Source organism: Petaurus breviceps, unplaced genomic scaffold, assembly GCF_028583685.1.
Source record: "Petaurus breviceps papuanus isolate PSGF00001 unplaced genomic scaffold, PetGlider_PUasm1.0 90696, whole genome shotgun sequence".
Classification (NCBI taxonomy): Eukaryota; Metazoa; Chordata; class Mammalia; order Diprotodontia; family Petauridae; genus Petaurus; species Petaurus breviceps.
The window spans coordinates 4900485-4914502 of record NW_027187314.1 but is presented as its reverse complement, the minus strand read 5'-3'; the positions used below and the strand labels follow the sequence as shown (position 1 = coordinate 4914502).

Here is a 14018-nt window from a genome sequence, read left to right as displayed (position 1 = left end):
TAGGTTAATTTAAATATTTTATTTATTCCTTTTAATCTGCACAATTTATATTTTTTGTAAACATTCCCCCATTTCATTAAGATTGTTGAATTTAATGGAATACAGTTGAGAAAAATAGTTGTTAATTATTGTCTCAATTTCTTCTTCTTTGGTGATGAATTTGCTATTTTCATTTTTGAAACTGGAAATTTATTTTTCTTCTTTCTTTTTTTCAATCAAATAAATCAAAATTTTATCTGTTTTATTTCCCCTATAAAAAGCTCTTATTTTTAATTTGTTTAGTAGTTTTATTAATTCCAAATTTATTAATCTCTCTTTTGGTTTTAATTATTTATCATATGGTATTTATTTGGTGGGTTTGTATTTGTTCTTTTATTCGATTTTATAGTTGCATACCCAATTAATTGATCTCCTCTTTCTCTATTTTATTCATGTAAACACAGCTATAAAACTTTCCATAAGAACTGCTTTCACAAGATAGCAGAGTAGAAACAAGACTTCCATGAGGCTCCAGTTTACACCTACCCCAAATCCTCTAAAAGGGAACTCTGAACAAACTTTGGAGCTACAGAACCCACAAAAAGACATAGAAAATCTAACTCCCACTGAGGACAGCCTGGAAGGCAGCCAGGAATTGGCCATCAAAGTGCCTAGGAGCCAAACCCAGCCCCAAGTAAGCTGAAGGTTTTAGCCTTAGCTCCTGACTGGAGGGATTTCAGATCCCCAGCAGCTGTGGTGGTTTCCAGAATTAAACAATAGATGATAAAAGTGCAAGGTCAGTGCAGTGTGGATTTTGGGATCCAGTAGTTAGGGAGTGCGGTTAACTTTTGCCCCTGGGATGAGAAGCTGCAAAGGCACAGCAGCAGTGCAGCCGAAGCCAAGTGGCTGGTTCAGCTCCTGGCCTGCAGATTGTATGGGGACCAAGCAACAGTGTGAGGGGTAATTGCTCTTCCTTCAACCTGCTTGGTTCTGGATTGCTGGGTAGGGTGGAGGTACTGGGGTCTCTGAGCAGCTTGCCAGAGCATAGGAAGGCTTCAGAGAGGGCAGCCAACCAATACATTTGGCAGCTGAAAAAACCTCATCATTTGGGATAAAGCTCTGCTGTCTGGTAATAGAGTCTTACTGTGGCAAAAGCCCAGAAGTCAGGTAATTGAATGGCAACATGAGCAGGCAAAGGAAGTAAACCAAGAAGAGCAATCCAACTTTACAATACTATTTCTGGGACAAAAATGATCAAAGCATGGAACAAGAGGAAGACAGTGACATCAGAACTCCTGCACCAAAAGCTTTCAAGAAACATATGAGCTGAGATGCCCAATGGCTTAGGCAGTGAAAGCACCTGCCAGGTTGGACGGAGTGCCTGAGCCGCACAGCCGCCGCCCCCTCCCGCCAGGACCCGTCACAGCCGCCAGCGCCCCCAACCCGAGGTAACCTGGTGTGACCGCAAGGCCGTGATCAAAAATGCAGTCATGTCAGAGGAGATGCAGCAGGACTCTGTGGAGTGTGCCACCAAGGCCCTGGAGAAGTACAACATAGAGAAGGACATAGCAGCCCATATCAAGAAGGAGTTTGACAAGAAGTATAACCCCACCTGGCACTGCATCGTGGGGAGGAACTTCGGCAGCTACGTGATGCACGAGACAAAGTACTTCATCTACTTCTACCTGGGCCATGTCACCATTCTCCTGTTCAAGTCTGGTTAGAGCATGGCCTGTGCCTCCTGCCCTGAGAGCCATCCAGATCACAAGGACTGAAGCCTAAATTCCAAATACCAGAGACTGAACTATCTTCAGCATTGCCATGGGAACACCTCGAGCTTTAAGTCTTTATTGTGCTGTTGTACAGGGCATCCTATGTACTAGTTTGTTGTGGTCATAAAACACTTAGCAAAATACAGCTTACCTTGGTATTGATTTTCTATTCCAAACTCTGCTATTCTCCCCCCACTCAGAAAAAAGCCAGCTTCCTCTTTTAAAAATAAACCTGTTGGAGATGTGTGTTAAAAAAAAAAAGAAACATATGAGCTGCTTACAGGCCATAGAGGAGTTTCAAAAGGATTTTGAAAATCTAATAAGAGACATGGAGGAAAAATTGGAAAGAGAAATGAGAAAGATGCAAGAAAATTATGAAATGAGAGTCAATAACATGACTGAAGAAAATAACACCTTAAAAAATAGACTAACACACGTAGCAAAAGAGGCTCAAAAAGGCAATGAGGAGAAAAATGCCTTAAAAAGTCAGCTGAATTTGCCAGATGGAAAAAGGATTTCAAAACCTCTCTGAAGAGAGTCATTCCTTCAGAATTAGTTTGGAGGAAATTGAAACTAGGAACTTTAGGAGAAATCAAGATACTTTGAAACAGATCCAAAAAAATTAAAAAAATAAAAGGCAATGTGAAACATATCATTGGCAAAACCTCTGACTTGGAAAAGAGATCCATGAGAGATAATTTAAAAATTATTGGACTACCTGAAAATCATGATAAAAAAAAAAGAACCTGGAAATCATCTTTCAAGAATTCTCAAGCAAAATTGCCCTGATGTTTTAGAACCAGAAGACAAAATAGAGGTTGAAAAAATCCAAACAGGAGCCAAGATGGCTGAGTAGAAGCACGACTGCCCCACGGCTCTGGCTTCCACCTTCCCCAATCCATGTAAAAAGGGGACTCTAAACAAACTTTGTAGCTGCAGAACCCAAAAAAATGACACAGAGAAGCTACAATCCCGCTGAGGACAGCCCAACAGGCCAGCAGGAATCCAGCACAGCACTCTGGGATCCTATTCCATTCCCAATCCAAGGCTTTAGCCCCAGGGTGGCCCTGATCAGTCTCGGGCCAGAGGGACTCCAGATCAGTAGCAGCTGTGACCTTTTCCATATTTATCAACCCATGGATGCGAAGGACAAAGTGAGAAGTCAGTTCAGACTGGACTTTGGGACCCAGTAAGTGAGAGTGCTTGGCTTTTGCCCCCCAGGGCATGAAGCTGCTCAGAAGCCAGCACAGGCAGCCAGTGCCATGTGGCAGCTTAAGCTTCTGGACTGCAGAGTGTAGGGGGACCAAGCACTTGCTTTAACCTTCTTGGAACTGGATTGCAGTCAAGGGTAGAGGTCGTGGGATGTGTGTCCAGCTTGCCAGAGTGTGTGGAGACCTCAGAGAGGGCACCCATCTAATACCTTCGGCAACTGAGAAAACCTCAGCATTTGGGATGAAAGCTCCCCTGTCTGGTGGCAGAGTTCTACTGTAGCAAAAAGCCCAAGGGTCAAATGACTGAGGGGTGACATGAAAAGGAAAATAAAGCAAAGCAGACAGAAGATTCCAACATTACACTACTATTTTGGGGACAAAAAGGAGCAAATCATGGAACAGGAGGAAAACAGTGAAGTCAGAAATCCTGCACCAAAATCTTCAAAGGAAAATACAAGAGGTTAGAGGACTTAGAGGACCTTAAGATAAAAGAAGTGGAAGAAAAATTGGGAAGAAAAGTGAGAACAATGCAAGAAAATTATGAAATGAGAGTCAACAGCCTGACTGAGGAAAATAACACATGAAAAATCAGACTGACGGGGAGCTCAGGCAGCACAGCAAGTAAGAGCACCAGCTCCAGTGTTAGGATGACCTTGGGATCAAATCCAGGCTCAGACACTTAGCACCCACCCAGAAATAACTGACCGTGTAACCTTGAGCAAGTTACTTAACCCCCATGGTTAAAAACAAATGCAGACTGACTCAAATGGCAAAAGAGGCTAAAAAAGGCAATGAAGAGAAGAATGTCTTAAAAAGCCAAATTTGCCAGATGGAAAAAGAATATCAAAAGCTCACTGAGGAGAATCATTACTTCACAATCAGATTGGAGCAAATGGAAGCGAATGGCTTTATGAGAAATCACAATGCTGTTAAACAGATCCAAACAAATGAAAGAATAGAAGGCAATGTGAAATATCTCATGGGACAAACCACTGACCTGAAAAATTGATCCAGGAGATATAATATAAAAATTATTGGACGACCTGAAAGACCTGATCAAAGTAAAAAACTAGAAATCATCCTCCAGGAAGTTCTCAAAGAAAAATGCCTTGATGTTTTAGAAGAAGAGGGCAAAATAGATGTTGAGAGAATCGACCAATCACCTCCTGAAAAAGATCCCAAAAGAAAACCCCTAGGAATATTGTAGCCAGGTTCTGGAATTCCCAGATTAAGGAGAGAATATTACAAGCATCCAGGAAGAAACAATTTGAATATTGCAGAAACACAATCAGGATAACTCAGGATCTGGCAGCTTCTATGAGGAGGGATTGAAGGGCTTGGAATGCGATATTCCAGAGGTCAAAGGAGCTGGGATTAAAACCAAGAGTCACCTACCCAGCAAAACTGAGAATCATGTTTCAGGGGAAAATATGGTCATTCAGTGGAATACAGGACTTTCCAGCATTCTTGATGAAAACCCAGAATTGAATAGAAAATTTGACATGAAGATACAAGAAGCAAGAGAAGCATGAGAAGGTAAACAGAGAAAAGAAATCACGAGGAAGTTATCAAAGTTGAACTAGTAACATTCCTACATGGAAAAACAATAACTGTAACTTATTAAACTTCTCTCAGTAGTTAAAGGGCATATATATATATATATATATATATATATATATATATAGGCATATGAATACATATTTGCCTGAGTGTATATCTGTGTATAGTTATACATAGATAGAGGGCACAGGACCAGTTTAACAGGAAGGGATGATACTTAAAAGGTGAAATCAAGAGGTGAGAGAGGGGTATAATGAGAGGAGATGGGGAGAGACAGAATGGCTTAAAGTATCTCATAAAGAAAAGGCAAGGGAAAATGGTTACAATGGAGGGGAAGATTAGGAAGGGAAAAGGGAATGGGTCAACTTTATTCCCATTGAACTTGGCTTGAGGAGGGAATGAAATGCACACTAACTAGGCTATCTCACACTCCAGGAGAGTAGGGGGGGAAGGTGATGAGATGGGGGATGATGGAAGGGAGTGTAGGCTGCTGGGGACGGAAGTTGGAAGCACCAACTTTTCAAAAGGAATGGTATCAAAGTAGAGAATAGAACAAGTTGGAGGTGGTATAGAAGGGAGGGAGATATGCTTAGTCTTTTACAATATATCTACAACACTATTGTTTTGCATTAGCCACACATTTACAACCTATACTTACTGAAGTTGAACTGCTTATATTCCCAGGAACGGTGGGTGACAAGGAAGGAAGGGAAAGGATCTGGAATTCAAAGTTTTAAAATCAAATATATATACTATTATTAATACTGTTTTACATGTAATTGGGAAATAAGATATACAGGCACTGAGGCATAGAGATCCACTGGAAAATAGAAAGGGATATGGGAGATAATATGGGAGAGAGCATTTTGGAGGAGGCGATATCCTATGGGACTGCTATTTTGGGGCAGTTGGTAAGGGAAAAACTGGGAGAAAATTTGTAACTCAAAGTCTGGCAGAAATGAATGATGTAAATCAGAACTCCATAAAGCATTTAATATATATATATATATAATTTGGAAATATTTAAGGAAATAAAAAAAATTCGGTAAGAAAAAAAAAAAAGAAAGAATCCACCCATAACCTCCTGAAAAAGATCCTCAAAGAAAAGTGCTAGGAATATTATAGACAGCTACTGGAATTGCCAGATGAAGGAGAAAATATTACAAGCAGCCAAGAATCAGCAATTTAAATATTGTGGAAACACAATCAGGATAACACAGGTGCTGGCAGCTTCTACACTAAGGGAAGGGAGGTCTTGGGATCTGATATTATGTAGGTCAAAGGAACTGGAATTAAAACCAAGAATCACCTACCTAGTAAAACTAGGAATCATGTTTCAGGGGAAAGTATGGTCATTCCATGAAATAGAGGACTTTCAAGCATTCTTTTTTTTTTTTTTTTTTTGCTTTTTGAAGAGCAGTTGAGGTTAAGTGACTTGCCCAAGGTCACATGGCTAGTTTTGTGTTAAGTGTCGGAGGCCGAATTTGAACTCAGGTCCTCTTGACTCCAGGGCTGGTGCTGTATTCACTGCTAAACCTAGCCGCCCCGCTTTCAAGCATTCTTGATTGAAAATTCAAAGTTGAATAGAAAATTTGACTTTCAGATACAAGAAGAAAGAGAAGCCTAAAAAGGTAAACAGGAAAAAAGAATCATAAGAAACTTATCAAAGTTGAACTATTTATGTTCCTTCATAGAAAAATGATAATTTTAACTTATGAAACTTTTCTCTGTATGAAAATAGTTGAAGGGAATAGAAATGTATATGTGTATATTCACATATACATGTATATTTATATTTACATATACATACATAAAGATACACATATATAATTATATATAGGTCTGTATATGAGGGTATATGGGCATATTAATATATGTGAATGTGTGTATATATGTATACAGGTATACATAGAGGGCACAGGACCAATTTAATAGGAAGTGATGAAACTTAAAAGATGAAATTAAGAGGTGAGAGAAGAATATAATTTGAGGAGATGGGAGAGACAAAATGAGGTATATCTCATATACATACGTATATATATGTATATGTATATACATATATATATATATACATGTGTGTGTGTATATGTTAGAAGAGGTAAGGAAAAATGTTTACAATGGAGGGGAAGAATAGGAAGGCAAAAGGGAATGGTTCAACCTTATTCTCACTGAATTTGGCTTAGGAAGGGAATGACATACACACTTAATGGGGTATCTCACCCTAAGAGCGAGTAGGGGAAAAGGTAATGAGAGGGGGGATGTTGGAAGGGAGGGCAGGCTGGGGGGAGGGAAGTTGGAAGCACCCACTTTTGAAAAGGGACAGGATCAAAGTAGAGAATAGAACAAGTGGGGGGTGGGATAGGATAAAGGGAAATATAGTTTTACAATATTTGCACTATGAAAGTGTTTTGCATAGCTACACATGTACAACCTATACTGACTTCCTTATCTTCTCAGTAAGGGTGGGTGACAAGGGAGGAAGGGAATGAATCTGGAATTCAAAGATTTAAAATCAAATCTTTAAAACATACACACATATTATTAATATTAATTTATATATAACTGGGAAATAAGATATACAGGTACTGGGGCATAGAGATCTACCGTGCCCTACTGGAAAATCAGAGGAAGTATGAGAGAAGATATGGAAGAGAGCAGATTGTGGGAAGGGATATCCAGTGTGATTGCTATTTTGGATTGGTGGGTAGTGGGAAAACGGAGAAAATTTGTAAGTCAAATTCTTGTGGAAATGAAAGGTATAAAACAGAATTTGATAAAGCATTTTGTTTAAAAAAAAAACTGCTTTCACTTCTTCCCATAAATTTTAGCAAGTTCTTTTATTATGGACATTCTCACTGTACAGCTATTGTTGCTTTATGATTAGTTCTTTGATCCATGCATTCTTTTAAGATTAGATTATTTTCAAATTAATTTCAATCTCTCTTCCTTTTTTTCTTGTGATTTTTATTGCATCATGATTTGATGAAGATGCATTTAATATTTTTGCTTTTATTCACTGGATTGTGAGGTTTTCTGCCCTATTACAGGATCAGTTTTTCTGTATGTGCCACGTACCTCTGAGAGGAAGGCATATTCCTTGTTTAACCTCATTCAATTTTCTCCAAAGATCTATCCTATATACCTTCACTAAAATTTTAATCATTTCCTTAACTGCCTTCTTCTTTATTTTGAGGGTAGATTTAACAACTTCAGAAAGGAGGGGTTTGAGGTGCCCCATTAGTATATTTTGGTCATCTATTTCTTCCCAGCAACTCCCTTAACTTCTCTAAGAATATACACACTATACCAATTGGCGCATATATGTTCAATAATGATATTACTTCACTTTCTATGGTGCCTTTTTAGCAGGATGCAATTTCCTTCCTTATCTCTTTTAATTAGATCTATTTTTGCTTTTGCTTTGTCTGACATCAGGATTGCTACCCCTGCTTTTTTTTTAATTCATCTGAAGCAAATTATATTTTACTCTAGTCTTTTACCTTTACTCTTTGTGTATCCCTCTGTTTCAAATGTGTTTATTATAAACAATATATTGCAGGATTATTGTGTATAATCCATTCTCCTATCCGCTTTCCTTTTATGGGAATGTTCATCTGACTCACATTCACAGTTATGATTATTATCAGTGTCTTTCTCTCCATCCTATTCCCCTCCTACACCATTTATACTTTTCTCTCTCCTTTCTTTTTTTTTTTTTATTTTTGAGCAAACGGGGTTAAGTAACTTGCTCAAGGTTACACGGCCAGTTATTTCTGGGTGTGGTGCTGAGTGTCCGAGCCCGGGATTTGATCTCCAGGTCGTCCCAACACTGGAGCCGGTACTCCCACTCGCTGAGACACCTGGCCGCCCCCTTTTTCTCTCTCCTTTCTCCCTTTCCTCCTCATTAGAATTTGACTTTTAACCATTGCATTCCTAATTCTGCCCTCCCTTTTATCAGCCCCCTCTCTTTGGTTTCCCTTTTCCCTTATTACTTTGTCCTTCCCTTTCTTCCCCCTGTCCCTTTTCTTTCCTTTTTTTCCTCCTGTTGTCTATAGGGCAAGTTATATTTCTATACCTGAGTATATTATGGCCTCCTTGAGCCAAATCCAATTAGAGTAAGTTTTAAACAATGGTTATCCCCTCTCCTTCTTACCCTCTACTGCAACGTCTTTTTTTTTTTTTGAAAGCAATTGGGGTTAAGTAACTTGCTCAAGGTTACATGGCCAGGTGTTTCTGGGTGGGTGCTAAGTGTCTGAGCCCGGGATTCGATCTCCAGGTCTTCTCAACACTGGAGCCGGTGCTCTTACTCGCTGTGCTACCTGGCCGCCCCTACTGCAACGTCTTTGTGCCTCTTCCTGTGATATAGTTTACCCTTTTCTGACTCCTTTCCTCTTTTCTATTACAATCACCTTTCACCGCTTAATTGTTTTCTTTTTAGTCATCACAGTAAAGAGAGCTTATACCCACATCATCTGACTATGTATTTTCCTTCTAAATGTCATAAAGATGTAGTTCTCAAGAGATACATTTATCATATACCGTTGTAAAAATGTAAACAGTTTGCCCTTATTGCATAACATGTTTTTTTCCCTTCCTGTTTACCTTTTTATGCCTCTCTTGAGTCTTGAATTTGAAGATAAACTTTTCTGCTGAGCTCTGGGCTTTTTTATCAGGAAAATCGGGAGTTCCCCTATTTCATCGAATACCCAATTCCTTTTCTGAAAGATTATGCTAGGTTTCACTTGGTAGTTGATCTTTGGTTTTAATCCAAGTTCATTTGTTTTATGGAATATAATATTCCAAGCCACTTGTTCTTTTAATGTAGAAGCTTCAAGGTCCTGCAAAAACCTGGCCATGGTTCCATGGTATGTAAATTGTTTCTTTTTGGCTGCTTGCAGTATTTTCTCCTTGACCTTATGATTATGGAATTTGACTCTAATATTACATGGCATTGTCAGTTTGGGATTTCTTTCAGGAGGTGATTAAATGATTCTTTCAATGACTCTATTACCCTGTGGTTCTAGCACCTTAGGGCAGTTTTCTTTAATGATATCTTGAAAGAGGTTGTCGAGAGACTTTCTTTTCATCATGACTTTCAGACTGACCCATAATTTTTAAATTGTGTCTCCTGGATCTATTTTCCAGGTTAATTGTTTCTTTTTTTCTTTTCTTTTTTATTTATTTATTATTTTTTTTTTTTGCAATGAGGTGTTGCATGTTTTCCTCTTTTTTTCCCCATTCTTTTGATTTTCTTTGACATCTGATTCTTGATGTCACGTGGAGTCATTAGTTTGAAATTGTTCAATTATAATTTTTAATTAATTGTTTTCTTCAGTTATTTTTATACCTCCTTTTCCATTTGATCAATTCAAATTTTTAAGGAGATTTTTTTTCTTCAGTGTATTTTTTCCCAGTTTGTTAACTGTAATTTTAAATGAATTGTTCAATTTTTCTTCTGCCTCTCTCATATGTCTTTTTTTTCCTTTTTTGGAATTATACTTTCTTTATTGTAAAAATATATTAAAAACATTTTTTAGTTCAACTGAAAATCTTTTTTTTCAAATGCTTTATTAACTTCTAGTTTATGTCATTCATTTCCACAAAATTTTGAGTTACAGATATTCTCATTTTTTCAGCTACATACCACACCAAAATAGTGATCCCACTGGATATCCCCTCTTCCAATATGCCTTCTCCCATGAGTTTTCCCATACCCCCTCCAGTAGGGCATGGTGGATCTCTATTCCCCAGTGCCTGTGTATCTTATTTCCCAGTTAAATGTAAATTAATATTAATAATAGTAACAAACATACACACACATATATATGTATATATATATGTATATATATATATATATATATATATATATATATATATATAAACATTTGATTTTAAAACTTAGAATTCCAGATTCATTCCCTTCCTCCCTTTTCACCCACACTTACTTGGAAGATATACAATTCAATATAGGATGTACATGTGTAGCTATGCAAAACATTTCCATACTGCATATATTGTAAGAGACTGACTATAATTCCCTCCCTTCTATACCACCTCTCACTTGTTCTTTTCTCTAGTTTGATCCCATCCCTTTTCAAAAGTGGGTGCTTCTGACTTCCCTCCCCCCCCCCCCCCCTCCCCTCACTTCCATCATCTCTCCTCTCATCCCTTTCCCCTCTACTCTCCTGCAGGGCGAGAAACCCTATTTGTTGTATATGTCATTCCCTCCCTAAACCAAATTTAATGAGAATAAGATTGAACCATTCCTTTTTGCCTTCCTGTTCTTCCCCTCCATTGTAACCATTTTACTTTACCTGTTCTATAGGAGATAGTTTACCCCATTCTGTCTCTCCCCATTTCCTCTATATATTCCTCTCTCACCTCTTAATTTCACCTTCCAAGTATCATCCCTTCCTATTAAATTGGTCCTGTGCCTTATATCTATCTATCTATTTATCTTTATATCTATCTATCTACACATTCATGTATGTATTGATATGCCTATATACCTTCCATATAAATATGTATATATACACAAACATATATGTGTGTGTTGTGTGTGTGTGTGTGTGTGTATATATATATATACATTTCTATTTCCTTCAACTATTCTCATACTGAGAAAACTTTGATAAGTTACAATTATTGTTTTTCTATGTAGGAATGGAAATAGTTCAACATTGATAAGTTCCTTATGATTTCTTTTCCATTTTTACCTTCTCATGCTTCTCTTGCTTCTTTTATCTGAATGTCAAATTTTCTATTCAACTCTAGTTTTTTCATCAAGAATGCTTGGAAATCGTGTATTCCACTGAATTATCATATTTCCCCCTGACACGTGATACTCAGGTTTACTGTGTAGGTGATTCTTGGTTTTAGTCCCATATCCTTTCACCTCCAGAATGTCATATTCTAGGCCCTTCAATCCCACAATGTACAAGGTTCCGGATCCTGTGTTATCCTGATTGTTTTTCCACAATATTCAAATTGCTTCTTTCTGGCTGCTTGTAATATTTTCTCCTTGATCTGGGAACACCAGAACCTGGCTATAATATTCTTAGGAGTTTTCTTTTTGGGAGCTTTTTCAGGAGGTGAGGTGGATTCTTTGAACCTCTATTTTGCCCTGTGGTTCTAAAACATTGGGGCAAATATCCTTGAAATTTTTTTGAAGGATGATTTCTAGGCTCCTTTATTAATCATGGTTTTCAGGTAGTCCATTAATTTTTAAGTTATCTCTCCTGGATCTATTTTCCAGGTCAGTGCTTTTCCCACTGAGATATTTCATATTCTCTTCTTTTTTTTTTTTCATTTGTTTGGATCTGTTTAATAGTATCCTGATTTCTCACAAAGTTACTAGCTTCCCTTTGCTCCAATCTAATTCTTGAATGAATGATTCTCTTCAGTAAGCTTTTGAGATTCTTTTTGCATCTGGCAAATTTGACATTTTAAGGCATTCTTCTCCTCATCGCCTTTTTGAGCCTCTTTCGCCTTCTGAATTAGTCTGTTTTTTTTTTTTTTTCAGTGTTATTTTCTTCAGTCAGGTTGTTGACTCTCATTTCATAATTTTCTTGCATCATTCTCATTTCTCTTCTGAATTTTTCTTCCACTTCTCTTATTTGATTTTCAAAATCCTTTTAAAGCTCCCCTATGGCCTGTAAGTTGATCATATTTTCTTGAAACCTTTTGCTACAGGAGTTCTAACTTTACTGTATTCCTCCTGTTCCATTCTTTGATCTTTTTTGTCCTGGAAATTGTAGTAAAGTTGGATTGCTCTGCTTGATTTGCTTCCTTTGCCTGCACATGTTGACACTCAATTACTTGACTTTTTGGCTTTTTGCCACAGTAGGACTCTTTTACTAGACAGGGGAGCTTTATCCCAAATGCTACGGTTTTTTTCTGCTGCCGAAGGTATTAGTTGGCTTCCCTTTCTGAAGACTCCACACTCTGGCAAGTTGGTTACGCACCCCAGCACCTCCACTCTAGACAGCAATACAGATCCAAACAGTCCCCCTGCAATCTGTGGGCCTAGAGCAGAAGCTACCATGTAGAGAGGGCTGCAAACCTCAGTGGCTTCTCCCTCCAGGGGATAAAGGCGGGACCACACTCCCAAATTACTGGATTCCAAAGTCCACAGTGCACTGACCTCTTACTTTGTCCTTGGATTATATGGGGTGATAATTTTGGAAACCATCACAGCTGCTGGTGATCTGAAGTCCATCCAGCCAGTGGCTAGTCATGCTTCCCTGGTGCTAAAACCTCAGGCTCAAGCATGGGTGGGCTCCTCTCCCAGAATGCTGTACTGGGCACTTACTGCTGGCCTACTACATTGTCCTCAGCAGGATGTTAGCTTCTCTGTGTCATTTTGTGGGTTCTGTAGCTCCAAAGATTATTCAGAGTCACATTTCACATGAATTGGGGAAGGTCTCAACTGAAAATCTTAATTAATATCTCTCTAGTTTAAAGTCCATGCGAGTCTTTCCCCTTTAGGCAAACTTATAAAGCTAAGGCTAGGCAAGATGAATTAAAGGTGGGAACCAAACTTAGAACCATAAATGCATTTTTCTGCTTAAAATAGGGTTCTCCTTCCCCAAGAGGAGGCGAACACTTATGAATTACCTAATGGTAGGACCCTCTTTCCTCATTCTTCTTATTTGACTTTTAAAATCCTTCTTGAACTCTTCAAAGAATCTTTTTGAACTCAAGACTGGTGTATATTACCCTGAGGTTTCATGTATGGGTATACTGACAATGTCATCCTCTCCTAAAACTGGGTTGTGATCTTCCCTCTCACCACAGTGGTTATCTATGGTTATTAATTTTTTTTGTTGTTGTTGCTCTTTCTTCGTGGTGTTTACCCTTTTCTGTCTTTTAAAAGTTGATATCTGCTTCTTGGGCACAGGTTTCTTTGTCCCAAGCTTTTCATGCTGGAGACGGGGGTCCTGGTTACTGGCTTTTTGGACTGAGGTCTCAGGTGCTGGATTCAGGAGACTGTAGTTATCTTGTAGCTTACCTGGTTCTGAGCTAGAGCTGGTGGTGTTGACTAGTGTGTGCCTGGTGTTGGTACTTGCCTGCTTTACCACCCTAGGGCTCAGGAACTTCTGCTGGTTTGCTGAGGTGGAGCTTCCCACTGATTTCCTGGAATGCCTCAGATCCTGTACTGTTCCCCTTCAGCTGCAGCAAGGGGAGACTTTCCCTTTAATCCCCCTAGCCTCCCAAGCTAAAAGACTGCTACTCCCCCTCCTTTTGCTGGCTCTACTCTCCCAGGATTTTTTCTGGGGCGACATTTTCTTGGTTTTTCAAGGTCAGTAAGGGAGGGTGAGAGGGACTTACTGTCTACTCCACCATCTTGGCTTCTGGAAGCCAAAATACATGACTTTCAAACATTCTATCTTTTGCCTGATAGCTCCAGAAGTAAACAGTACCTCTGTTGTTGCTGCTGCTGCTGTCACTGCTGATTCCATCACTCCCAGGCCTGATCCTGATTTTCTGTGCCTGG

The 14018-nt window shown here is 38.7% G+C and overlaps 1 protein-coding gene across 1 annotated transcript; it reads left to right on the top strand.

Moving 5' to 3' along the window:
- The first annotated feature begins 502 nt into the window (after positions 1-502).
- LOC138144333 (dynein light chain 1, cytoplasmic-like) lies at positions 503-2016 on the top strand. The gene is made up of 2 exons (XM_069065662.1): positions 503-673; positions 1374-2016. Exons 1-2 carry the CDS (start codon positions 503-505, stop codon positions 1701-1703), a joined length of 501 nt encoding a protein of 166 aa, XP_068921763.1. The 3' UTR covers positions 1704-2016.
- The last annotated feature ends 12002 nt before the right edge of the window (positions 2017-14018 follow it).

Excerpts from the sequence above, each read along its gene's own strand:
- LOC138144333 (XM_069065662.1), top strand. The coding sequence starts at position 503 with ATGAGGCTCCAGTTTACACCTACCCCAAATCCTCTAAAAGGGAACTCT. Across the intron at positions 674-1,373 it reads GGAGCCAAACCCAGCCCCAA|CCGCCGCCCCCTCCCGCCAG; the intron begins GTAAGCTGAAGG and ends TGAGCCGCACAG.